Below are 26,539 nucleotides of genomic sequence, written 5' to 3' on the forward strand. Positions count from 1 at the left end.
CCTCCCCGCTCCGCCGCCTATGCAGACCACCGGAGTGTATCGCATCGCTAGGTGCGTACAGCAGGTCGCACGGTAGTGACTAGTGAAGAAGTATGGCATACATGGTATTGTCTCGCTGGAAACAAAACCATACGCGCCAAGTGGCACAAACAAGTTTAGTGGCAGCACAGAGAGGCACGCATAATACTCTCCAAAAGGTCTGTTTAACTTGCCATGAAAATGTCACTGCCTACCGCGCGGGTGAGAGAAAGGTCTTCTCTGACGAAGACGTCAGCTGTGCTCGATTTTGTGGCACAATGTTCGGGCCCCGGGGCGGGAGTGGTGTCAGTGGGACTGCCAAAATCGCCATGTGTGCGACAGACACGGTCCGGAGCCGCCATTGTTTGTTGGGCGCCCGCCAGGAGAGGCTGTGATAAACTGGAGAGTTTTATACGGTGACTAGTCAGTCGACGGGGTCGGCCAGTGCGCACCAGTTCATAGGGAAGCACCATGCTGCCGCACACATTGTGTACGCCCATGGTCCTTTCCAAAGAGTCGTCACAACGAAGTATATGCGAGCACGTTCTGTGACATACATATGGTTAAGATTAAGTTAATTTTGTATGTTTATCTGGCCGTTGGTGGTCCAGTTATATTTAAGGTGCTGATTAAGGTATGAACGTTTGATTGATGTGGTATTTATTGAGGTGAGATTGGGTTAGTTGTTTGATATATGTTTATCTTCATGAAACCATGTGAACCTGCAAAGACACATTTTTATATGCAAATATATGTATTATTCACATAAATATTCATGTGCGTTTTGAAAATAGTTCTGGACGGAATTGACTAGAGCGAAATGCACTTCGTTTACGAGTAACACAAAATGTAACACAATACCGACCGGTGCAACCCAGCCCAAGTGCCGTGGACAGCACAAGAGCACAAACATTGGAAACCCACAGTGCGACACACAGTGCTGACAAGTCGGCCGCTGCCATCTGCGCACCCCTCATCGCTCGGTGTAGCCAGCCGGCAGTTGGACCGCTCAGGTACGCTGTTTGGTCCCAGATAACGATACCCGCACGCTTCACCCCAGTCCAGGCCCGCGGCACACAGCGAGATCACGTTACACCACACACGTGGGGTGTGGAAATATCACGCAGTGCTGACCCAGTAGGCGGTCATAACGCCGAGGAGGTGTACTGGGTGGTGGGTTCACACTTACTAAGTTACTACTCTTCCCTTTCCGACCCCAAGACAAGACTCGCTGTCACTACCGCTTACACAGTGACCTGATAGCGGTAGCAGTGACTAGTTATGACAAGCTCTTAGTCACAGCGCAGAGGAGTGATTCACAAATCAAAATACTGAAGGATCTGAGGCCCCAGCTCGGTAGGACTTCCGTGGTCACCAACCGCATTAGTGACCACAGACACTGACGGAGATGCGAACCGCAAAATGCGCCTCCCTTAGAACCCAACATAAACAGATACCAGTTTGAAAAGTGGCACATGATAAGGCAATAGACATATAATGACTAGAATACGCAAGCGCATTACATAGAACTGACTAGGCCTGCCCTCGGAGAATACACGGGGCAAAGGTTTAACAGAACTCCAACCAAACTATGAATATGGGCTTGGCCATCGCAAGCTCATTCGTAGCTGATGTCACACTCCGAAAGGTCACGACAGGATACCAGCAGATGACCATCAAGGTGACTACTGACCAGTCAGTCCTTGTTGCACTGCCTACTAACTGTAGACAATGATTGTAGTGGGTGCAGTCTTCCCACGAAGGTCTGGTACCTAGTCTTCGTAAGGGTCTTTGAAGTTGGGTACTGTGCAGCCACTTTAACCCAGAACTGCCGTACGCTGCAGCGGAGTGTAGCTGTTGACCAGTCATCGTCGAGTAACCTTCTTCGAACTATTGGAGGCAGTAGACCCCAGATATAATGCAGATGTTCTCCACGTATTTATCTTGCTCGGTAGTGTTCTACTGTCAACATCTACAGAATATTAGTATGTAGACTGTAAATGTTGTACAGTTTACAGATTGTACACTGTAGAGATTGACCACAGCTGTCGGTTTTTCTCGCAGCTGTTCAGAGGCTGTAGAGATTGACCACAGCTGTCGGGTTTTCTCGCAGCTGTTCAGAGGCTGTAGAGATTGACCACAGCTGTCGGTTTTTCTCGCAGCTGTTCAGAGGCTGTAGAGATTGACCACAGCTGTCGGGTTTTCTCGCAGCTGTTCAGAGGCTGTAGAGATTGACCACAGCTGTCGGGTTTTCTCGCAGCTGTTCAGAGGCTGTAGAGATTGGCCAACGCTGTCGGGTTTTCTCGAGGCTGTTCAGAGGCTGTAGAGATTGACCACAGCTGTCGGGTTTTCTCGCAGCTGTTCAGAGGCTGTAGAGATTGACCACAGCTGTCGGGTTTTCTCGCAGCTGTTCAGAGGCTGTAGAGATTGACCACAGCTGTCGGATTTTCTCGCAGCTGTTCAGAGGCTGTAGAGATTGACCACAGCTGTCGGTTTTCTCGCCATTGTTCAGAGGCTGTAGAGATTGACCACAGCTGTCGGGTTTTCTCGCAGCTGTTCAGAGGCTGTAGAGATTGACCACAGCTGTCGGGTTTTCTCGCAGCTGTTCAGAGGCTGTAGAGATTGACCACAGCTGTCGGGTTTTCTCGCCATTGTTCAGAGGCTGTAGAGATTGACCACAGCTGTCGGGTTTTCTCGCCATTGTTCAGAGGCTGTAGAGATTGACCACAGCTGTCGGGTTTTCTCGCAGCTGTTCAGAGGCTGTAGAGATTGACCACAGCTGTCGGGTTTTCTCGCCATTGTTCAGAGGCTGTAGAGATTGACCACAGCTGTCGGGTTTTCTCGCCATTGTTCAGAGGCTGTAGAGATTGACCACAGCTGTCGGGTTTTCTCGCCATTGTTCAGAGGCTGTAGAGATTGACCACAGCTGTCGGGTTTTCTCGCGACTGTTCAGAGGCTGTAGAGATTGACCACAGCTGTCGGGTTTTCTCGCAGCTGTTCAGAGGCTGTAGAGATTGACCACAGCTGTCGGGTTTTCTCGCAGCTGTTCAGAGGCTGTAGAGATTGACCAACGCTGTCGGTTTTTCTCGCAGCTGTTCAGAGGCTGTAGAGATTGACCACAGCTGTCGGGTTTTCTCGCGACTGTTCAGAGGCTGTAGAGATTGACCACAGCTGTCGGGTTTTCTCGCCATTGTTCAGAGGCTGTAGAGATTGACCACAGCTGTCGGGTTTTCTCGCCATTGTTCAGAGGCTGTAGAGATTGACCACAGCTGTCGGGTTTTCTCGCGACTGTTCAGAGGCTGTAGAGATTGACCACAGCTGTCGGGTTTTCTCGCAGCTGTTCAGAGGCTGTAGAGATTGACCACAGCTGTCGGGTTTTCTCGCAGCTGTTCAGAGGCTGTAGAGATTGACCAACGCTGTCGGTTTTTCTCGCAGCTGTTCAGAGGCTGTAGAGATTGACCACAGCTGTCGGTTTTTCTCGCAGCTGTTCAGAGGCTGTAGAGATTGACCACCGTGGCCAGGTAGTCCTTCCTGGATCGGTTGACTGCGTCCTCGTCATTGGCGTGAACCGTGCTGGTTGAGCGGGGTGTCACCGAGCTCACCGATCCGCCCCTGCTGCCGCCACGGTGCCACTCTGAAAGGAAAACAAAAGGGTCAATGAGATGATTTGACACTGAACAATGCGAAATCAGAAGTGAAAATAATTCCATCAAACAGAAACTTGAGAAATTTTGTTCCACCTCACAGGGTGCACCCAATCAGGGAAATGGCCATCGCCTCATGATCGAACCACTTGACTCAGAGTTGACTAAGCCAAACATCCTGAATTTGTTCACACCTCATCTGACTCCACATTGGCTAGACAAATATTGACTCAGATTTGGGAGGCCGGTGGATCACAGGCCGGTGGCCGAGTGCCACGTCCTCCAGCCGTGGGCTGAAACTGGCGGTGACCGGCTCACAGATCGTTCGTCACACAAGTCCGAAATGTTGCCATTCCGCGGTCGGGGAACTGTCAGACGGATGGTGAGGAATTACTGTGGAGCCCACCACATACCCGTCGTCAGCGAGCCGTCAGCAGCCAGTCGTCATTCACATAGCTGTCGACTGCCTGTCAACTAGGCTTTTTTGTGCTTGTCGCCAAAAATTAGTCAGATGCACGCATTAGCCTTGTGATCGGCTGTTTACGTGCATGATGACGGTTTATGCAAATCGCACAGCCCCGAGACACAATGGAGCAAACACACTGACAAAACATAATATTTCAGAATCCAAAAACGAACATCAGTATGTTACCGAGGGCCTACACTATATTGGCGTCCACAGCCACATTTCATACTATACACCCACCCACCATCCAGCCGTCCGTCTCGCACTCGCCCTCCGCACTACCTTGGTCGTCGGTCAGGTGGCGGCGGATGCTCTGGTCCAGTTCGTGTCGTATCCGACGGGACAGCTCGGCTGACGGCTGGCGTACGGACTCCCCGGGGGTGCTGGTGGCACAGGGGGCCGGCCGCACCGCCACCACACTGCTCGCCAGCGCCTTGAAGTCGGGCAGCGGCGCCGGTTCCCGCAGCTCCGGCAGCAGCGGCACGATGCTGGTTGTGCCGATAGAAAGTCACGTCAATTCCATGGGAAACTGGGATGGAAGGATACGTTTGCATAGCAATACGTATAGATCTCTTGAATTCCCACCCCCCCCCCCCCGGCCAGACCTTCTGAGTAGTAAAATGATCTTCCCACGGCCTTCCTATAAAAAAGCAGCAAGGAAATACAGCAATCAGAAAATTCGTACACCCTCACATAACTTACAAGTATCGGGCTGAAAATTATTGACTTTAATCATTAAAGTATACAATTAATAATATATTCTATAGTTAAATATGACACACATCGTTAAATTATGCGATAAAATAAACAAAACGCAAACCGTGAATAGAACAAAGAACAAAAACAAATTGACGTAACAACATTATGCGTGCGTATAAAATGCATTACAGCGTGTCATGCAATAACAATTAATGTGTTACGACCAAAAAAATGTTATATAGTTACAGTGTAAACTTACATGCAGCCTAATTTATAATACAGATGTAAGTTATAACCATCACCAAAGCCCTAAAATAACCTATAACATGCAATTACATAGTAGCAACTATAAGCCAAAGCACCAATACCCAGTTGAGAATGAGCCCTTACTCCATTCATAAGCAAAAACAAGGAAGAGGAAACAAGTAACGGTGCAAATCCAATCCAGTCATGTTGAACGGTCTGGAGAAACCGGTATTCAAAACGGTTTAGAACCGAAAACAAATGAGTATTGAAATGAAATGCGATAAAAACTTAGCTTGATGAAAATATCCATTAGCATTATAAGTAAAAACAAAGGGCTCGTATTCAAGCATAGCCCGCCAATCCAAACAATGAGGGAGCCAAAAAGCAAAAAAGCGGCAGGCATGTTCAGGACATTCACCACAGCACACTAGTCTCACCGCTGTGACTCCACTGACAGGTCGGCGGCTCGCACTGCCGACCGGTGGCCGCCGGGCCCCACCGGGCGCTCATTGACCGGGGACGCAATGGAGCGCCGTGTGGAAGGCGCCGACAGCAGCTGAATCTGCTCACACTGCTGAACGAACGTCTCCTCCCTCTTATCGCGAGCTAACGAAACGGACCGCCGCGTCAGTGCTCTGAATTCTGGTCAATTCTCAGCAGTGAGCCCCGTCTGGATCATTGGTCAATTGAACAGCGTATGCTGAAACAATGCTGAAAACTTATCGGCCAATCTCTCATCCAAGCTTATAAAGTTCTTTGTTATCTTGTCTAAAAATGCATTCCTCACTTAATATGGTAATATCGGAAGATTAAATTCCCATCAGAGTCTAACAAAATAAAATATTTGACTGTCCTCATAGTCATGTCTATCAAAAGGATATAAAAAAGGATAACGCTTAGCTGCACGGCCGTTTGTGAGATCAAGCACGATTCATTCAACGGGCTGGCTCAGACTAAATTCTGAGCTATGAGTCGAGTATCAATCGTATAGTGATAGACGCCTGGGGGAAGACTGCAGCGAGGAAACGTCAGCCGCTAGTCACCGGTGTCACGATAAAACGATAAATAGCATCAAGACAGCCACTACGGAGGCATGCATTCCGATCAAATAAAGGGTTGTCAGAAATGCCACATTCCACCATAATATCACCTCAGAGCGCCAGTTATAGCTGAGAGTGGCGGGGCAGCTTCCGAGCACGGAGCAATACCGTGACCCTTCACCCCATGCCAGCCATTAGCTACCAATGTTAGGCCATCCCAAAGTTGACACATCCACTCCCAATAGCACATGCAATGCCCTCAGGCTGATATACCGTAACAGTGTGTTATGTGTATCAACAAGGGCCACAAAATCGGTGACCAGATCATGTCGACCCGACCAGTCACTAGACCAGCGACCTGACACGATCCGTGAACGAGTTCATGGCATGATCCGGTGGCCGACCTGTGACCTGGTTAGTTTATCAATTCGTCATCTATTTCGTGGCCCGACTCATGATCGAACCCACGGCCAGAACAGCAAGCCTGCATGCAAGCAGCCTGTGTGACCCGCTGACCCGCCCGGTGACCGGTGACCTGTGTCGGCCGTCTGGGTACTCACCGGAGACGGCGGCGCCGAGTCGCACCATCTGCTCCGTCAGCAGCCGCCGGGTGTCGGCCAGGTCCTCGGCCAGATGCTCCCGGCGCCGCGCCTCGCCCTCGAACTGGGACATACAGAAAAGGAATGAGCACATGAAATTCGTGCCATCAGAACACTCTTGTCTCATCCTCGAACTGACACACATACAGAACAGGTGTGAACAGCTGAGACATGTGCACGTCACATACCGCGCCTCGTCCTCGAACTGAGACACAGGCGGGGTCAGGAGTGAGACAAAGGTTACATCAAAAAAATCACGCTCCTCGCCTTTGAAGTGAGATAGGGGGATCGGGACAAGCACTTGGACACCGACATACAGACAGCATATCTCGGCTCGCCCTCAAACTCAGACACAGGGAGCAAGGTCAAAGGTCCGAAACAAACACGCCAAACACCCTGCCACGTAACTGAGAGAAACTGCAAGCTTATTCATTGGAATGTCAGAGAAAAACGTGACCATTTTAACAAGCTCCGATGTAATGCTGAATGAGAAGACCCAAAATAACTATAAGCAATCAGTCAACCACCGTCCATCAGCTGTCCAGAGTTTATATCCGGTGTCACGGCCTCACCTCCGTTTCGATCAGTCGCCGCAGCTCAGTCTGGCTGGCCGGCGGGCGGTGGCGCAGCTCCGACAGCAGCCGCTCCAGCTGGCGACTGACGCGCGCGCTGGCCGCGTCACTGCCGGCGCTCAGCCGCTCCAGCTCCAGCTCCAGCAGGCCGCGCCGCTCCTGCTCCTGGCCGACCGTCTCCTGCAGGCGCCGCAGCTGGGACAGCAGCGCCGACTCCAGGCCTGGAGACCGCGGGGTAGGAGGCGGCCGCCGCGCCTCCCGGCACCGCGCCCGCAGCTCCTGAGTCTGCTGCTCCAGTCGAGCTGAGCGCTCCTGCTCCTGAGACAGGCGCAGCGTGGCCTCGGCGTGCGCCAGCTCCAGCGCCTGCAGGCGACGCGTCTGCGCCCGCGGCGGCTCTGAGCGCGGCGGCGGCGGCTCAGAGCAGGAGGTGGGCTCGGACCGGTCGGTGGGCGGCGGCTCGACGTCCGACGTCTCTCCCAGACGCCAGTCCGGGAACACCCCCGACTCAGCCGCCTCGGGGAGCACCCGCCGCGAGCAGTGTGCCCTGCGCGGGCCGCCGCCGCCGCGCCGCCGACCGTCGCTCGGTCTGTGCACCTTCACCTCCTCGGACTGGCAGCGGCGCGGGGCCGGCGCCGGGGTGTCCGACTGTCCCCCTGCGCTCACTGCCTGGTGCCGGGTCAGCCTCGCCTCCGACTGGACCCGGCGCGGAGTGGAGGTCACCATCCCACCCTGGGCCAGCTCCTCCTCCTCTGTGGCCGTGAGGTGGTCCAGCGCCGCCCCCAGGGCAGAGGCTCGCCTGGAGCGGCCGCCGCCGCCGTCCGCCGCGCCCAGAGCCGTCAGCTGCCGACTGAGCTGCAGCTTCGCCAGCTGCCGCGTCAGCTGGGCCACCCGGGCCTCCATCTGGTCCTGTCTCTCGGCGGCCTGGCGCGCAGTCTCGCTCAGAGAGCTCTGCAGCTCAGCCACATGTGCCCTGCTCTGCCCGAGCTCGGTACGCAGCTGGGTCAGCTCCGGGGAACGCTCCTCCCGCTCAGCGTCCTCCGCCCGCGAGGACGGTGACCTGTCCTCTGAGGAGTCCCGCTCCGCCCGCGCCGCCCACCGACGGCCGCGGTGGCCGTCCGGTGACCTCTGACGGTCCACCTCCCACCTGGCTCTCCGCTGGGCGGGTGCGTCACTCTCTGCTGGATCCGAGGCGCCCCCATCGTCCCATCGACGCCGGCCCGACGGGCGCCGAGGCTCCTCCGAGCCACGGCAGATGTCTCTCGACTTCTTGCTGGAGGAGAGAGGCTTTTCTTCTACCTGAACACCCACACTGATCAAGGACTGACCGTGGCTGCCAGCCGCTGTATCCACGGCTCTGCCCTCACGACGCGGCGGTCCGAAGGACTGGTAGGGGACGCCCGATGGAGGCTGGGCCAGGCTGCACGCAGGACACGACCTGTCGGCTCTCCTGGCGTCAGAGGTGCACAGTTCGCCGTGCGTTGACGGCCGAGGACGGTGAGAGTCTACATGGTAGGCGGACTGGCAGTGGTGGTGGACGTCTGTTTCCCGGCATCGCTCACAGCCAACGGCGGGTGGCGTATCACGCGACTGAGAGTGTCTGAAAAATGGGGGAGCAGAAGTTACACATTTAACAGTACATACTACATTTTTCAGCAGAAACATAATTGCTCAACTGCATTAAACCTAATAATCTTTTTATCGGCAAACCCCATAGATCATAGACATCAGCGTGCCAAAATAAGCACGGCACAAAAAAATATATGCTACGACGACCACAACACTTCAACCACAACAAAATCTAGCAAACCATCAGACGCGACAACAAATATTTTGCAGAAAATAATTACTGTTCCCAACTTGACGCCGCGTTGGATGATTCCTCCCGCCCCCAGTTATTATACCTGTCCGCGTGTCTCTGCGCCAGCTGTGCGCGCAGCTCCACCAGCTGTGTCTCGGCAGCTGTCCGCGCGGCGCCGGCAGCTGCCAGCTCGGCCGAGAGAGCCGCCAGCTGCTGCTGCTGGTGCTCGGACCGGAGCCGCTCGGCCGACAGCGCCGCCTCCGAGCGGTCCACCTGGCGACGCTGTGCACACGCAGGGAGATAGGGGAAATGTTGGTACACGGTACAGCTGCTGAGTACCTATATCAAATTCAATGCACACCTAGGCGATATTTGGGAGTGAACAAGTCGTTTCAGCCCCAGCCAAAAAGGGACATGGTGATGAAATATTTTGCACATAAAGTGGCATCAACTTAAGTGACATTGAACTGATAAAATCGTACCTAGGTCTATCGACAAGGTAATCTTCCATCATTCATCCTGACAGCTTACCTTTTCGTCGTCGGATGCTCTCTTCTCCTCCTCGAACACCGCCTTGACTTTCAGCAGATCGGCCCGTATCTCGGAGACCTGGTGCTCGTAGTCGGACGTTATTCTGGCCAGCTCTTCCTGCATCTGGATATCGAGCTCACTGGCCGCCACGCGAGGGGTAGTTGGTCTGGAAATAGCCGTCTCACTAAGAGTCAGCTTACTCTGAGTCGTATCTCTTCTCTCCTTTTCAGCGACATCTAGCTGGTTCTGAAGCTGCGCTATCCTCTGCTCCGCCGCCCGCTCCGCCTCTACCAGCCGTGCCGCTGCCTCTCGTCTGATCTCGCTCTCCGCCTGGGCCTGCGCCTCCTCCGCCTGTCGCGTCCCCTCCTCCCACCGCTCGCGCTCCTCACTCATCCTCCCCGCGAGCTCCTCCTCCAGTCTGGCAGCCTCGGCGGCCACCCTGGCGTCGGCCTCTGCGCCCACCCGCGCCGCGTCGTCCGCCGCCTTCCGCGCGTACTCGGCCTCCAGGTTGTCTTTGAGCCGGGCCAGCGTGCCTTCGGCTCTCTGCAGCGTGGCCGATATTTTGGCGTCCACCTCTGCGCGTACCTCTGCGATGCGCGCCTCAGTGCGCTGCTGGTGCTCCCGCTCCAGGTTGGAGCGCAGCGCGACCCGCTCGGCCTCGGCAGAGGACCGGAGCTCGGTCAGCTCCCGCTGGTGGGACGACTCCAGCTCGGCCGTCACCGTGGCGCGAACAGAGGGCTCGAGTTCAGCGCGGATCTCAGCGGCGAGTTCGTCTCGAGACGGAGAGTGGGAGGCATCTGTTTGAGTATCGGATGTTTTATATTCGTGTTTACGCTGCAATCGTTCGATTTTATCTTGCAATGCTTTGATTCTTTCTTCAGCTTCGGACGACTGGGCTTGCCACCTTTTCTCGTATTCTACCTGCATCTCGTTCCGTGTCTCTGTCACTCGCCTCTCTGACTCAATCTCAAGACGTTGAGCCCCGTCCTGCCGTTCTCCCTCTAGCTCTTCCTGCACCCGTTTTATTTTCTCCTCCGCCTCTAACAACCGTCCCTCCCATTCCTGGCGACACTGAGACTCGATTTCCTCCCGAAGCGCCGAAATCCGAGCATCGAAATCCGAGGACCCATCCAAAGCACGATGCTGAAGCTCGTCGATCTGTTGCTTTAGCGCGTTTGCCGAAGTTTCCGCCTCCGCACGTACATCAGCTAATTGGCGTTCAGTCTTCAACTGCCACTCCGACTCTAGTTCCTTTCTCTCCGCGGCAAACTTAGCCTCTGCCTCAGCTAACGCATCTGCCACTCGCGCGTCAGCCCTTTGCTCCCATTCGGCAGTCAACTCTGCCTTCACTGACGCGAGCTTGGCTTCCTCGGCGGCACGCAGTTCTGCCAGCTGTGCGTCTGTTCGCAGTGAGTTCTCGTTTTGTAGATCTGTTCTCAGGGCGGCCAGCTTTTCTTCCTGGCCAACCTGAGCTTCAGCGACGGCCGCATCCAGCTTCTTTTGCCACTCTTCTTCCACGCTCTTTTTGGCTTCTGCCACTCTGCTGTCTGTTTCATCCCGCATCCTCTGTATCTCAGCATCCAACTTACTCTTCCAGTCATCATTGACTTCCTCCTTGATTTTCGCCACCTTCTTTTCCGTTTCATCCGTCAGCTCGGCGACCCGCGCCTCCAGCTTTCCTCTCCACTCCTCTGCCACCTCCTCCCTCGCCGCCGCCAGCCTCGCCTCCACATCCCCCTCCTCCTTCCTCTCCCTCCCGGCCTCCGCCACTCTCTCCCTCCACTGTTCCTCCGCCTCCGCCCGTGCCGCTGCCACCCTGTCGTTAGCCTCCCGGCCGGCCTCTACCAGCCGCTGCTCCAGTCTGGCGCGCCACTCCTGTTCGGCGTCCCGCCGCGCGGCCGCCAGCCGGTCGTCCACCTCCGCTCGCACCTGGGCGATACGCGCCTCGGCCTCGCGCGTCAGCTGCTGCAGCTCCTGGCGGGAGCGCTCAGCGGCCGCCTGGTGCTGCCGGTCGGCCGCCGCCGCCTCCTGCCGGGTAGAGGGCCGGTCACAGCGGGAGGGGGTAGGGGTAGCGGGACCGTTCGGCGGCCGCCTGGTGCTGCCGGTCGGCCGCCGCCGCCTCCTGCCGGGGAGAGGGCAGAGTGAGGGTCAGAGAGGACTGGTTAGATTAGGAGGAGGTAAGGGCAACGTGGTGAATATAATAGCGTCGAGGGGAAGGGATGACACAACGAAAAGGACGAGCGGGGGTCAGACTATAACATATGAACATGGACCGCACCGGACGCTAGGGTCTGGTGCGTCTGGTGCGGTGCCAGTAAATGAATTTTAAAAAAAATCCGATCGGCCAAAAGAATGTCATCAGTCTTACCTCAAGCAGCACCAAATGATACGATGTCCCACTAAGAAATCACCCAGGATAACATAGTATGTACATGGTCAGCACTCAGCGAGGGCAGCTCACCTGCAGCTCGGAGAGTTGTCGTTTCTGCTCGTCGACTACACCCTGCAGCGTCTCGGCCGCTGTGGCCGTCTCCGACAACTGACTGAGCAGACTCTCACGCGCAGTGCGGGTCTCAAACAGGTCCTCCTGTTGGCAGACACACGGTTGAAAAGCCAGACCCAACACCTTGCGACGAACAGAGTAAGAATAAGGAGCCAAAAGCGTAGCCCATGAGATGTTTAATTAAACTGTTTCCGATATGAGCAGCGCTGGTCATTTCTAGGGGGGCGGGTCTGACCTGCAGCGACTCGGCGCGTTTCTGGTGACCGTCGCGCAGCTCCCTCTCGGCAGCCAGCTGCTCCCGCAGCTCCTTCACCATGTCCTGCAGCTGGGAGGCGGCGTCTAATTCTGAAAACGGTGGCACAGGTCAGGACCTCGGCGAAATAAGGTTCAAACTTTTACCGTGGTCTGTAGCTGATGGACAGCTGAATATGAAAACGGGACAATAGCCAGCACCCCGACAATATAAAGGACCCGGGCTGAAAGGCGTCAAAAGTTGTCAAACGCAGAATATTTTGGCATAAAATTCAAACACCATAGATTTTTTTCAAATTGTGTTCTCCTCTAATAAAACAAAATTAAACTTGATGAGCCGCGGATCAAATCACAACTCGCCCGGCACCCAATATCAGTGGTCGACTGGAATTATTCGTTACCGTGTCTCGCGGATCGCTGAGTCGATCCCTTGGAGGAGGAGGTGAAAATGTCGTCCTCCGGCTGATGGTCGCCGTCAGAGTCCTCTCCCGAGTAGCTGGAGAAAGAAGGAGAGTCCAACTGATATACACATTACACGAACGCAAACAGTACAGCAGCCAACTCACGTGGATGGTACATAAGGTAAGATAACGCTAAGGCAGCAGACCGATGAATGAACTTCTTTAAAACGATCGCATTGCTGGCGATTGTCGTAAGGCGGGACAATCACCATCGAGCATCGGAAACGAGAAACAATCGTATGATGCGTCATATGTAGTGTATATATGATATATCAAAGGAAAAATGAAAAGCTAGAGCGCTGTTAACCCTCGCCGGCACACTGGCCATTTTGCGTTCTTCGACGGCACAAGGGGGGTACGACCCCCCCCCCCCCCTCCCCCTCAATCAACGCGAAGGTACTGACAGTTTCGTCGCGATCGGCCGCTTTTTAAGAGTTATTTGCGAAATAAAAAAAAAAACTTTGGGGGGGGGGCAAAAAACATCCATTACGTTAGGGGGGTTGCATCACCCCGTGCCGACGAGGGTTAATATAAACAATTAACTTGAGTATGTAATAACAACCTGAAACAACTATAATAGCTTGATGAAAATGGGCAAGTTATGAAAATAAATGTAATCGTATGAATAAAATCTTTATAAAAGGTCATCTCATTCTCCAACACAGGAGACGGCTGAACACAAGGCACGAGGATGCCAGCGATAAATGATTCGAGCAATGGCGATTTTACAAATAAAAAGACAAAAATTAACACCACTGAACACAAGGTACCTACATAGATATAGGCCTAAAGCGACACCTGAGAACATGCTAAATTGTCAATATTGGGGTTAACATGAACGTTTGAACCTCCTTGTGCTAAATCATGAAACCATGCGGTAGCGACTGTTTGAAAACTAATGCAGCCACGTGCGGAATGATCCGTGAAGTTCTGAGACCCTTTTGCCAAGAATATCCATGGGCTTTTTTCCAAACTTGTTTCAAAATCCGCAAACATACTTCAAAGGAAAGAAGTGGGCAAAACGACAGGAGAATAGTCGCTACGACCAGCACCGCAATCGGGTGAGTCTATATATTAATTTTGAGCGCATTTCAGAAATACCTAGCCCATAACTTCAGCAAGATGGAAATTGCCAACGCCATCCAGGCCCTGAAAGTGTAGCAAAGGAGTGCAGAAGGCGATTTTTGAAAGACAGAAAGTAAAAAAAGAAGGCAAGGTATAAGCAATGCTCAAATAATGAGTTACAAAAAAAAAATAAGAAAACATGGAATAAACAGGTGTGTACAACCAAAGTGGCATTAGGAATGCATGGTGTAGGTAAAGGGTAATTAGGGCTGTCTGCTTTTAGATTTAGGCCAATGTTTCACGGAACTATAAGAGACAAGAATTGAGTGATTCAAATGTTTCTACTTCGCAGCTACTCAAAGTAAGGCCTGTGGTCGACACCGACCCACCGAGGGCATACCGAATCCTCACCAAGCGACTACTGTATAAGCGAAGGAAGATGGGAATCGACACGCACGGCATTCGGACGGACATAGGACCGGTGAGTACCTATGTAGTATCGCTAAAGAGCCAGGGATAATCTCGCAATTAATGCTTCATATAAAACCTAGCATGTTTATTGCCTATGCTCCACGATAATTAAAGGCAGAAGGCAAAAATAATCGTTAAAAAAAATGATAATCGTTAAAAAAATGTTAAACGACACTTTCCAGGAACCTACCCCGGGACTTCGCTGTAAAATACCACTGCTAAAATATTTAACTTATAAAGAAAAAATCATCAATTCTTATTCCCTCAAACTTTCTTACTTACTACATCAATACTTATAAGTTCGAAAACAGATCAACCTGCACCCTCTTTTTCTTCATACACAGCCCGCGCTGCGGTTTCAGGACACGGAGAGTCTGAAGGACTGGAAGGCGTGTCGCCAGCGGCAGCCGTCGCCGGCGGCCGCGCTCGAGCCGACGGCCGCCCAGCTGAAGCGGCTGATCTCCGCTGAGGAGCTGACTCACTCGCTGGCCGAGCTGGAGCGGTCGGCCAGCCGGGCGCTGGGTCAGCCGCCGCCCCCGCCGGTGACAGAGGAGCGTCCCGAGCTCTCCAGCTCCCAGCTGGTGGAGCAGGTGCACGAGCTGGAGCGCTCGCTGACCGAGCTGGCGCCGCCGGCCGCGCTGCCGCCGCTGCAGCCCTGGGTGGCCGTGCGCCGCGCCGAGTGGGCCACTGGCGGAGCGGCTGCCGCGGCCGGCCAGACGCCCGGCAGAGCCAACAGCGTGGCGGCGGCCGGCGGCGGGGGAGCGCCGGCGCTCGGTCCGGCTCGGCCCACAGGCCAGGCCGCCGGCGACTTCTGGGTCACCACCAGCCCGCCGCAGGAGTCCCCCGTCACATACGCATCGAGACAGACGGCGCCCTACATCACCATCAACAACCAGAAGATACCGATCCTCATCAGTCAGTACTCGGTGCAGGCCCACCAGAAGGTGCACCACACGATGGCGCCGCAGGCACAGGAAATAACGGCGCCAGAGCCCAGGAACGTCAGTAATGTCATCAGAGAGGAATTGAACGAGTCCAAGATACTAACCCAAACACTACAGCTCGAACGAAACCAAGTTCCATGGAGTAAAAAGCCAATGCCTGCACCCAAACTTTCACCCATCACTGAACAGGCAGCCAACCGCGAGACCGCTGTCCAGCGCAATAATCCGGGACAGAAGGATGATAATACGCCAGGCCAAAAACAAGAAACAGCTGAATCAGTAAAAGCGCCAGCTGGACCAGACACAAAGGAAGCCGAAAGTAAAGCAGAACAAAACGCTTCCGAAGTCCCCGATGATGCTGCTGAGCCTATTTGTGAACGCGTAAAAATTGTCAGCGAAAAACGAGACTCTATTAGACCTGTAAAAGTTAATGGCGGGAACAAAGCTAATTCGTCTAATAACGTTGCAAGCAAAGAGACAAAAACGAAAAAGCGGAGGCCAACCAAGCCTGCAAACACCGACACCAAAAGAGAGAATCACTCCGACACCGAAGTAGAGACGACCGAACGAAAACATAAAATCGAAACTTGTTCTCAAGACAAAAGAACATCTTACTCCGACAACACCCAACCTATGAAAGTATTCTTCAAAAAGAAGCCAACGAACCCAAAGATCGAATACGTTGAGTTAGCGGAGCGGAGTACTCAGACAGTGCAGCACACTCAGAGTGAAACGGTGACCTCCCGGGACGCTAAGCCTCCTCCCTCGCCGGAGAGGACGCCAAGTGGACGCTCCAAGAGCGAGCACACCATCCAGCGGAGTGCCGACAGCCGCTCCACCAGCCGCCGGGCCGCCAAGCTGACGTTCGCCGTCAGCGGGAGCGGCAGCGGGGTGGCCGTCGGGCCCGACCAGCCGCCCGTCCGGCCGCTGGTGAGGCCGCTGACCGACCGCAGTGTGGCCAGGGCGGCGCTGGCGCCCGGCAGAAACCGCTCCCCGTCACCGCCACTCCGGCCGGCCGCCATCGAGGCACAGCGGCGGGTCGGCTCCCCGCCGCGGCAGCAGTCCACCTCCAGCCAGCAGCAGCGACAACAGTCTGCATCAAGCCAACAACAGCAGCGGCAGTCCGCCTCCAATCAGCAGCAGCAACAGCGGCAGCCGTCCCCAGCAGGCCACCAGCCGCCGCAGAGGCCGCCGGGGTCCGGCCGACAGCCACCGCCGTCAGCGCCGCGCTCCAGTGGCCGCCGCTCAGTCCCGGCCACTCCCCGCAGTCAGCGCAGTCAGCGCAGCGGCGGCCGGGGCCCGCCGGGGCCTCAGGACAGTCGGGCCATCACCACTACCATCCGACCGCCAGCGCGGCCCGGCAGCGGCCGCAAGACGGCCGCGCGCCGCCGCCTGCAGCGCCTCCGCGGCAAGGTAAAGGAGCCCCCCGGCCACCTGAGTCGCGGCAACGCGTCCAACATCATCACCACGCCCGGCGACAGCGGCGGCACGTCCGAGCGGCGCGCCACCCAGGCCAGCTGCGCCATGTGCGTGGGCGACCAGCAGCCGCAGAACCGCACCGAGCGCGTGCGCCGCGTCATCCACCGGGTGACGGCCGTCATCAGCCCCGACTCGTCACCGCCGGCCAGCCCGGGCCGCTCGCAGCCGTCGCCGCGCGCCGCCGCCCGCCGCCACCGGCAGCTGCTAACGCGCATTGACGCGCTGGCGGCGCCGCGCCGGCGCTACACCGAGCAGGCCGACAACCAGGTGCGTCAGGCGCGGCCCAACTGGCGGCCGCCGGCGGCGCCGCTGCCCGGCGACCAGCTCTATCAGCGGGCCATGCGCGGCGCCTCCTGCCGCAGCTGCAACATCGTCCGCACGCCGTCACCCATCTCCTCCAACCCGTTGTGAGTACGGCGACCTTATCTTCTCCCAGCTAACTGTGAGTGGATGTAGGCGAAGGCTTTTTCGTGCCAAACAGTTTCTCAGCTTCCCTGACAACAGTTTTGCCGGACAGTCCACTGCTCGTCTGTTCATTGTGTCGGCGCGCGTTTCACATCCTCTCACACTGACCCCTCGTGCCCACAGCGCGTTTATGGACATTGAGGCCGACGGCCGTCCGCTGGGCCGTCTGACCATCCTCCTCCGAGCTGACCTGGCGCCTCGCACGGTCGAGAACTTCCGATCGCTCTGTACCGGGGAGTACGGCTTCGGATACAAGGTGAGCCGGCGTCCAATGAACGGGTACAGAATGAGCCAGTGACAGCTGAACCGCGTGAGCCAGTTTATATTGTTATTTGTTAGTTTGTTAATTGGGGCTTTAGGGCGCGCCGACTACTCAGGTCATTTTGCGCCCATTGAGCCAGTTTACTAGGTGAGCCAGCATCAGCTGTACCGACACACGCTGAGCCAAATCATGCAGAAATTACGCGAATCGCTACCAGCAGAACTTATTCACATGCTGGTCACAAATTAGCTTGTTATCAGTCACATTAACTCATCATCCACTATGTCTACCTCGTCATCACATCTGACCATTTCTATTTCCGACTTCGTCCACAGGGCACTCTGTTCCACCGCGTCACCAGAGACGTCTGACGTCTGACCGTATTTGCTTACAGGGCACACAGTTCCACCGGGTCATCAGTGACAACTGAGCGTATGTACCCTCCACTCCGTCCACAGGGCACTCTGTTCCACCGCGTCATCCCGCGGTTCGTCTGCCAGGGCGGCGACGTCACCTTCGGCGGCCGGAACAAGCAGGCGCCGCTCTCCATATACGACCGACTGTTCGAGGATGAGAGCTTCGACATGCACCACAGCGAGCCAGGTATCGTACGTCGGAGAAACAATAAGCTAACTTCAACGGGAGACATTGAAAATTGTTTACTTACTTACATGGGGTACGCCTTTTATTGGGTGGAGACTTCCATTTCTCGTCTAGCTAGACGCATCTAAGTCTTAGACGCGTCTAGCTGGACGGCGGCTGCGTCTAGCTGGCGACTGCTAACTTTAGACGCATCTAACTTGGAAGTCTCCGTCCACGCCAAGTTAGACGCCAACTTGGACGTCTGCTCAGTTAGACGCCAGATGGACGCCAATGGAAGTCTCCACCCATTGTGTTTCAATTCGCACCCATTGGGGCCCAGGAGTAGGCGCCATGCGGCACAGTATAATTCCAGGCGTCAACTGCTAACGCCATCTATGAGTGGGGAATGGAACGCATAGACCACCGCTGCGCGTTCCATTCCCCGCTCCTAGGTGGCGTTAGTAGTCGACGCCTAAAAGCATACTGCGCCGCATAGCACAAATTTTCCGTTGCGCGTTCTCTTGCATAGATGGCGCTGGTAGCGTGCGCCTGGAAGAAGGCTGTGCCGCAGGGCGCAGAGCTCAGCCAAAACCAGCACGGAGCGCTTTCGAGTCGTAAATGAGTCAATTAGGATTAAACTGTGGCAGATACGACTTTCTTTTCAGGTTGCTTTTAGTTCCCACATAACACAATACATTGACATCATTACGAGCGAGCGAGCGCAGCGAGCGAGCGAGTTCATACTGAATTAATGGAAAATCCTGAGTATGAGCGGCCGGCCGGCCGGCCGTGGGGACGCTCTTCAAAAGCTTATATCTTAGGAACGGGACATCCGATTGACAAGCGGTCTTCTTTACTGAATGTCACTTGGACGTAAAAGTTCTGTGGTGTGATGGCCACCATGCGTTCTTGCCAACCACCGCACGTGGCGCGTGGTAAAGTTAAACATTTTTCAGAACCCCAAAATTGCAACCTCAATAACGGCACAACGGTTTGGCCGATTGAATTGAAACTCGGTACACAGTTAGGTCTCCATGAGATAATTCATCTGCATGTGTTAAGGTTGGAGTGCTACAGCACGTGCGCACGTGCAGGGGGCGCTCCCAGATCTCGAGAACGGCTGGGCCGATTGCGCTCAAATTTGGTACACGGTTGGGGACCAGTTAGTAGGGTGCCGTGCAAAAGTCAGTTTGGACCCCGCTTGCACGTGCGCACGTGCAGAATGCCGCTTCCAGATCTCGAGAACGGCTGGGCCGATTGCGCTCAAATTTGGTACACGGTTGGGGACCAGTTAGTAGGGTGCCGTGCAAAAGTCAGTTTGGACCCCGCTTGCACGTGCGCACGTGCAGAATGCCGCTTCCAGATCTCAGGAACGGCTGGGCCGATTGCGTTCAAATTTGGCACACCGCTAGCGACCGGTTAGAAGGGTGCTTTGCACAAGCCCGTTGGAAGTACCTTCTCGCCCTTGCGCACGTGCAGGGCTCACTATCTCGCTCGCTCGTTCTTCGCCCAAAAGGCGTTTTACTGGTATGTTAACCCGCGCCCCGCTGGGCTATTCAGCCATACGCGCCCTGCTGGGGGGGCAGATTCTGCCCCCCCCCCCCCTGTCTAACTTCCGAACCGATGGTCGTAGAAAGACGGGGAAAACGGCAATCGAAAGCTCTGAACAAGGCGGATCTTAAGAGCCCAAATTTTTTTGCTTAAGTAGGTCAAAGGTCAGGTCAAGGTCAGGTCAAGGGTACAAAATGCAAGTTTCTACAGTATCGGCCTTGCACCGTAGTTGCCGAAGAATGGGCTGAGACTGATTGCTCAAAACGTGTTTTTAGACTACCAAGACAATATTCGTTGCATACAATGTCATTCAAAGGTCAAGGTCAAGGTCAAGGTCAGGTCAGGTCAGGTCAGGTCACCAAAAACAAATTATAGAAAAGGGCATGTGCGGCACATGTTTTATGGGTCATTTTACTCATAGAATTCAATAGGCACACTCAATAAGTGATATGGACCACCTCTGGATGAATTTCAGGTCGAGGTCAGGTCAAGGTCAGGTCAAGTGAGGTCAAATTTTGAATTTGGTTGTTAAGGCCTAAAAGGGTGTCTATCTGATGCAGTTTTTCACGGCGAATCGAATGGTGCTATTTTTGTTTCCGTACGAGGTCTAGAACTTCCAAAAAAAAATCATTTTTCAAAATTTTTGTGTGTCGTGACGTCATAAAATTTTGAATAACTCCCACATTTTTTAACCGATTCTTCTAAAAATTGGTAAGTAGGTCAACATAGACCACTTCTCTGACATATATTCCGGTTTTTTCGATACACTCAAAATTTTGGATTTTATAATTATTTTCCCAAAAAAGTCAGTTTTTTGATAAATTTTGGGCCAAAATCCAAAATTTTCAAAAAACCGAGATAGCCATTAGATAGACCAAAGTAGAATCACGTATAACCTTTTTTGTTACGTCTTGATTCCTTTAAAAATGAAGATGTTAGCGGCGTTTGACATTTTGCCGTTTTTTGAGGCGAAAATGGCGAACATGACGTCACTAAAACGTCAATTTCTCAAAAATTTTCCGACGGATTTCGCTGAAATTTTCAGGAAACGTGTCAAATTGATGTATGATAAAATACCGAAGGTTTGACGTCGCTGGCGTAACGCGTTTAGAAGTTATTGGCGAAAAACGGGAGGGGGCAGATTCTGCCCCCCCCCCCCCCCCAGCGGGGCGCGGGTTAATGTTTTCGCCCATACATTCATCCTAATCTTGGTCACATAACCCCTCCCTTGTCGTCCCTGCCAGGTGTGGTATCGATGGTCAACAACGGGCCCAACACGAACGGCACCCAGTTCTTCATCTGCGCCGCCAAAATCACCTGGCTCGACGGCAAAAATGTGGCGTTCGGCCTGGTCACTGAGGGCCTGCAGGTGCTCAGGAAGGTCAGTGCGCTGAGCGGGGAGTATGTGAGACTAGTCGAGCTGACTCAAATTTGTGCCAGATCGAGCATGGTTAGAGTACATATAACTTTGCGATAGCATGGTTTTGTGCAAATGAGTACTGGATGAATTGTGTGGGTAATGGCGATTAAATAGCGTAGAGGTATGCGAAATTTAAAAAAGGCACTTTCGGAACTTCAAACTGAGAACAGGATATGCGCATCGGAAAAGGCTTGTCGTGCTAAATAAATATCTGACGATTGTATAATGTACCAAAAAGGAGTAGTGCTTTCATCCCAGAATACCTACCATGATCTTAACCCGGCAGTTGCTGGGGTATTTCGCCACCCACCGTTTGCTGGGGGGGGGGGGGGCGTTAAACGCCCCCAGCCGATAACTCGAGAACCAATAGGCGCAGCGAAACGCACGAGGCGGCAAACGAAAGAACGCGACGAGACGCTTCAGATGAGTATTTTAAAGTTGAATTTTGAGGTCACAGGTCGGGTCAAGGTCAGGTCAAACACCTGAAATCGGGCTTTCAGTAGCATGGACTTCAGGACTTCGCAATGGGCGCCTCTCGTCATAAACTCTGTCAAAACGGTGCACAATCCATCATATAAGGCCTACAAGAGTGTCAGCTCCATGTAGGGATCATTCAAGCATAGGTCAGGGTCAAGGTCAGGTCAACCGGGCAGGCACATATCCCCGAAAATCAAAACTGATATTCGCAGCCTGTGGCACATGTTTTATGGGTAATTTGGGGCGTAGAACAAGATGGTGACATTCATTTTATCATATTTGTACGTGTTTGGCTCAAAAAGTTCAATTTAAGAAATGCACGTATCAAGGTCGTGAAGAAGTCACGAGAAATTGCCAAGATTCAGTTCAAGATTTTGGAAAATGCGGAACGATAATCAATAATCGAAGATAGCCATTTGATCGTACATGGTATTGGCAGTCTAATGGCGTTTACGGCATGTCTGTATGTCTATTCTGTAATTTTATATGATTTTTTGAACATATGCCGTTTTTGGTCGAAAACCCAGAAATCATGACGTCACTAAAACCTCGATAACTCAAAAATTTTCCGACCGATTTTTTTGAAACTTTGTCACAATAAGCTTCAATCAATTCCCTACAGGTACCCAAAATTTGGCGCGCCGCAGGCGCGCCGTTTTTATGCTATGGCCCGGCGAAAAAAGTGGGGGCGTTTAACGCCCCCCCCCCCCCCCCAGCAACTCGCGGGTTAAACACGATGACTAATGCATATCACGTCTGTTTCAGATCGAGGCGCTGGGAACGGCGCAGGGAGTTCCTCTGAAGCGGATCGTTGTTCACAAGTGCGGTCAGATCATCAACGACTGAGCCAAGAGGCGGACGTACTTTCCCCGCAGCCAGGCACTACTCAGAAACGTCTGGCAGCGACACGTGTCGTGCAGTTCCGTCCTGTCCTATGTCTTTCACATGTGGAATACAAATTACAGCCCACTTACGGAAAACCTCAGTGATTTAAACCTAAGAACGATGCAGGCTGGGAGGGAGCGGAGGGCAATGTCTGAAGCGCATAGGCACTGCTCAAGCCGTGGCGTTGAAGTCATTATGGCAGCCGTGATGTAGGCTGACTACGGCCTCGGACTAGCCCGCATGCATTTTTTTTTGGGGGGGGGGGGCAGGCAATAGTAAATTTAAAAGGCTGACGGGTCTTGCCTCAGGGTCCATCACTCCTTTCACGCCAGAGCATCTAGAGGGGATACAGGTTAAAACAAGCAGAAATACAGGGTGGGGCGTAAGTTCTGTTACAAATCTTTAGGGCTGATGTTAATGACCTTTTGACCCAAATTAATTTATCGCAAGTACCTTGTTAAAAACGCCTGTAGATTGTGAGCATTTTTTGAAAGTATCAAATTCGTGCTATTGTTGTTCTCATTTTTATGCATATTTGAAACGCAGAGGGTATTTGTCTCTCCGGTGCTATCTGAGCTTATTTTCTTAAAGTGTTTTCCGGAATGAAGATTTCATATGATAAACTTAAGAGGGAATTCGTGATCAATCAATTTTTGAAGGGAAAGACAAACTCACAGATTCATCATGCAGGAAAGGAAATGAAACTCAACCGGATGTTCATAAAGCGAACGCTGGACAGGTTCCAGGAAACCAAGTCAACGGAAGACCGACCGCGCTCTGGGAGGCCGCGATCTTGCCGCACTCCGGTGGCAATCAAAAAAATTAGGGACAAAATCCGCAGGAATCAACGCCAGTCTATGCGGAAGATGGCAAGAGAACAAGTGATGTCCTCAAGAACAATGAGACGGCTGGTGACTGGCGACTTACAGATGCGTCCCTTCAAGCTGCAGTCGAGACAACTGCTCGGCGCAGCAACGAAGGCCAAACGGCTGGCACGAGCCAAACTCCTGCGCGGGAAGCTTCGTGAGGGCACTCTGAGAAACATTGTCTTCAGCGATGAGAAGCTGTTTACCGTCCAAGCTTCCTTTAACCAGCAAAATGACCGAGTCCTCTCATGTAACCGCCAGAGCATCCCGGAGGACCACGGAAGAGTCTTCCGAACACAGAAGCCGGCTTCAGTGATGGTCTGGGCTGCAGTGAGTGAATCGGGCAAGTCACCACTGGTTTTTGTCCCACAAGGAGTGAAGATCAACCGCGAAGTTTACATCCGGGACATCCTAGAGGCTAGTCTGAAACCGTGGGCCGCAAACCACTTCCGTGATCAACACTGGACGTTCCAGCAAGACGGCGCTACCAGTCACACTGCGCGAGAGACCCAACAGTGGTGCCAAAACAACTGCCCGGGGTTCATCACCAAGGAGGAATGGCCGCCCTCATCGCCTGACCTGAACCCGCTCGACTACTCCCTGTGGTCTGTGCTTGAGAGCAAGGTGTGCTCAGTGCCTCACAGGAGTATTGACCATCTCAAGCGTGATCTCGTGCGCGCGTGGCATAGGATCCCAGATGACGTCGTGTTCGCCGCCGTAGGGGACTTCCGCCGGAGACTGACGGCGACTGTGCAGGCCAAGGGTGGCCATTTCGAGTGAAACTCGGACAGTCTGGTGGCAGTGGTGCCATGAACCTGTGCTGAAAGTTTAATGCAAATATAAGCATTACTTTTGAAAATATTGAGGTTTTACTTTGTAACAGAACTTACGCCCCACCCTGTACAAACAACTGAACGTTTTTGTCTATCCCCATACGATTACCAGGCTATCTAACCAAAATGTCTTCAGGTGCCGATCTGTCCGTAGGAAGATCATTACCGGTAATCATAACGACACCGTATTAGTACGTTAGACCCACCCGTTCGTATCAGGACCAGGTGACACTGAGGCAATATGTGACACTAACACCAACAGCAGATGACATGACCGGCGCCAGCTCGGGAGCCGGCCGGCTGGGACGACTTACCCGTCGGAGCCGCGCTGGTCTGCGGTCGGCGACACGAGGCTGCGGTGCCGGCTGCGGGGCAGGCCCAGCGCCGTCACATCCAGTGAGAGCCGGCGGCCGGGCCTGCCGCCGCCGCCGGCCGACCGCCAGCGGCCCCGGCGGCGGCGGCGCTCCTCCGCCTCCTCCTCCGCGTCGGCCTCGACGATGTCAGCCAGCGAGCCGCCACTTAGTCGGTGCCGGCGCGGCGCCGCGGCCGGCGGCGGCGCCTCCACCGAGCGGGAGCGCAGGCGTCCGCGCGGCGGTCGCGCCGGCGCCGGCTCCGGGCTGTGCGAGACGGCGCGGCGTGGAGCCTCCTCCTCGCGGTACATGTCCTCCACCTGGTCGTCGGCCGTCAGCTCCGCCTGCTCCGTCAGGAACGAGTCGATGGCGATGGAGTGGCGGCGCACCGGCAGCTCGAGCGAGCGGCGCCGGCGCCGGGAGCGCAGCGGCGCCAGTAGCGTCTGCCGCCACTCGCGCAGCGTGCGGCCCACCGACTTCAGCGAGCTCACCGAGGAGGTGGACGAGACGGAGGTGACCGAGCCGCGCCGGCGCCGCTCCCCGGTCACCAGCAGCGCCCGGTCGGCCGACAGCGGCAGGTTGACGGACACGCGGCGCTGGCCGAGCCGCGGCGGCCGGTCGGGGGACGCCAGCTGCAGCGGCGGCGGCTCCACCGGCCGCGGAGACGGGTCGGTAGGGTCGCCGTTCCGCGGAGAGCCGCCGCCGATCGTCCCGTCGGCACGCAGGGTGGCGTTACCTGCCCAGAGCTCATCGGTACCCTGCAGGGTCCCGTCGCGGCCCAGCGTTCCGGCCAGACTCGTCGAACACTGCAACGAAGATTGACCCTTGCTTGGAACCACAAGAGAAAAATCGTACTTCATAAAACCAAAGCCATATAAAAAGAACCATTTAATGATGCAAAATTGCTTAAGAAAATGATCAACAGATTAAAACTTGACTCGTTTTCGCCATAACGTGTAAGCTAACAAGTCAAAAAAAAAAAAAAAAAATAGCGCATTAAACACGTTGCACGTTCGTATGATTTTTAATCAGCAGAGCCGCACTACCACGAGGAGCGTTACCCACCTGTGTGTGAGTGGCGTCCGCCGTCTCCGAGGCCGACGTCTCCCTGGAGCGCGGCGGCGACAGCAGGGTGACGCTCCGTCGGCGGACGGGACGCTGCGGGCCAGTCCCAGCGGCGTCCCCAGGCACACCAGGCTCCGACCGCGGGCTGGCGGCCGATTCAGCCACCGAGGAGTCCCAGGTATCGTCGTCCGGCTCAGGCACCGGGGCGGCTGTGGGAGCTGACGATTGGGGTTGATGTGCTGTCTCGGAATCAGCGGATGCCTTTAGGTAGCTTGACGGTTCCGACGGCGTCGTGTCTTTTCCTTCCACCGGCGGCGAGGCTACCAGTCGAGCCGAGTTTCCTCCATCGTCGGCAGCCGACGAGCTGTCGTCCCAGCTGCCGCTGTCCTCGGCAGTTGGAGCCGCGCTGGCAGGAGTAGGGGCAGCGGGACCGGCCGGCGGTACAGGGTCGTCACACCAGCTGCTGACACGGGTACGGCGCGCCGGCTCGGCTTGTGCAGGGATTGCTGACGAAGCAGTGTTTGTGAGGAGACCGGGGAGGCGTCGAGGAGGTGCCACGGGGGACGGGGAGCGCATGGGCTTCTCGCCATGAGTTCCTTCAACAGCATGCACAGAACTTTCGCTAGACATGCTCTTCTGTCTCTCGCTCACAAATGAATCTTGCCTCGATCCGGTAACTGATTCAGATATTTTCGCTCGACTCTCACTTCGTAGCTCCGAGCCCTGTCTCCGTTTGAAATCCTGTCTATCCTCCAATTTGCACGTGCCTTTATCGCCTAAGCTACTCGAGTGATCACTCCAGCTGCTATCTTCACTGACTTTTGCGGCCGCTGAAACATTGCCAGAGACAGGCTCCCTGCTCCCTTTGCGAGAAAGCGAGCCACTGACTTCGTTTTGGCTTCGTTGAAGCGTACGCCGTTCACTGGGAGCACCCTCGCTGTCGGAGCGCCCCATCGCGGGCAGGGACTCGTATCCCCAGCTCTCCTCATCGGACG

General features: G+C 54.5%; 3 protein-coding genes across 3 annotated transcripts; 1 reads left to right on the forward strand and 2 right to left on the reverse strand.

The window, feature by feature from the left end:
* Nucleotides 1-753: 753 nt before the first annotated feature.
* Nucleotides 754-8,483, reverse strand: LOC122381631. Its single transcript, XM_043366029.1, has 7 exons — nt 8,429-8,483; nt 7,285-8,348; nt 6,906-6,917; nt 6,674-6,776; nt 5,511-5,679; nt 4,411-4,616; nt 754-3,652 (listed from the first exon to the last, which is right to left on the reverse strand). The coding sequence occupies exons 1-7, from the start codon at nt 8,481-8,483 to the stop codon at nt 3,507-3,509; spliced, it is 1,755 nt and encodes a 584-aa protein (XP_043221964.1). The 3' UTR covers nt 754-3,506.
* Nucleotides 8,484-8,786: 303 nt separating this feature from the next.
* Nucleotides 8,787-12,947, reverse strand: LOC122381632 (plectin-like). Its single transcript, XM_043366030.1, has 7 exons — nt 12,935-12,947; nt 12,352-12,461; nt 12,075-12,200; nt 11,203-11,641; nt 9,614-10,386; nt 9,186-9,364; nt 8,787-8,871 (listed from the first exon to the last, which is right to left on the reverse strand). Exons 1-7 carry the CDS (start codon nt 12,945-12,947, stop codon nt 8,787-8,789), a joined length of 1,725 nt encoding a protein of 574 aa, XP_043221965.1.
* Nucleotides 12,948-13,558: 611 nt separating this feature from the next.
* On the forward strand, nt 13,559-22,525 carry LOC122381599 (serine/arginine repetitive matrix protein 1-like). Its single transcript, XM_043365955.1, has 7 exons — nt 13,559-13,890; nt 14,247-14,375; nt 14,728-17,195; nt 17,377-17,509; nt 17,974-18,118; nt 20,893-21,029; nt 22,311-22,525. The coding sequence occupies exons 1-7, from the start codon at nt 13,786-13,788 to the stop codon at nt 22,389-22,391; spliced, it is 3,198 nt and encodes a 1,065-aa protein (XP_043221890.1). The 5' UTR covers nt 13,559-13,785; the 3' UTR covers nt 22,392-22,525.
* Nucleotides 22,526-26,539: the final 4,014 nt, after the last annotated feature.

The sequence above is a fragment of the Amphibalanus amphitrite genome, unplaced genomic scaffold (genome assembly GCF_019059575.1).
Source record: "Amphibalanus amphitrite isolate SeventyFive unplaced genomic scaffold, NRLGWU_Aamphi_draft 000123F_arrow, whole genome shotgun sequence".
In the NCBI taxonomy this organism is placed as follows: Eukaryota; Metazoa; Arthropoda; class Thecostraca; order Balanomorpha; family Balanidae; genus Amphibalanus; species Amphibalanus amphitrite.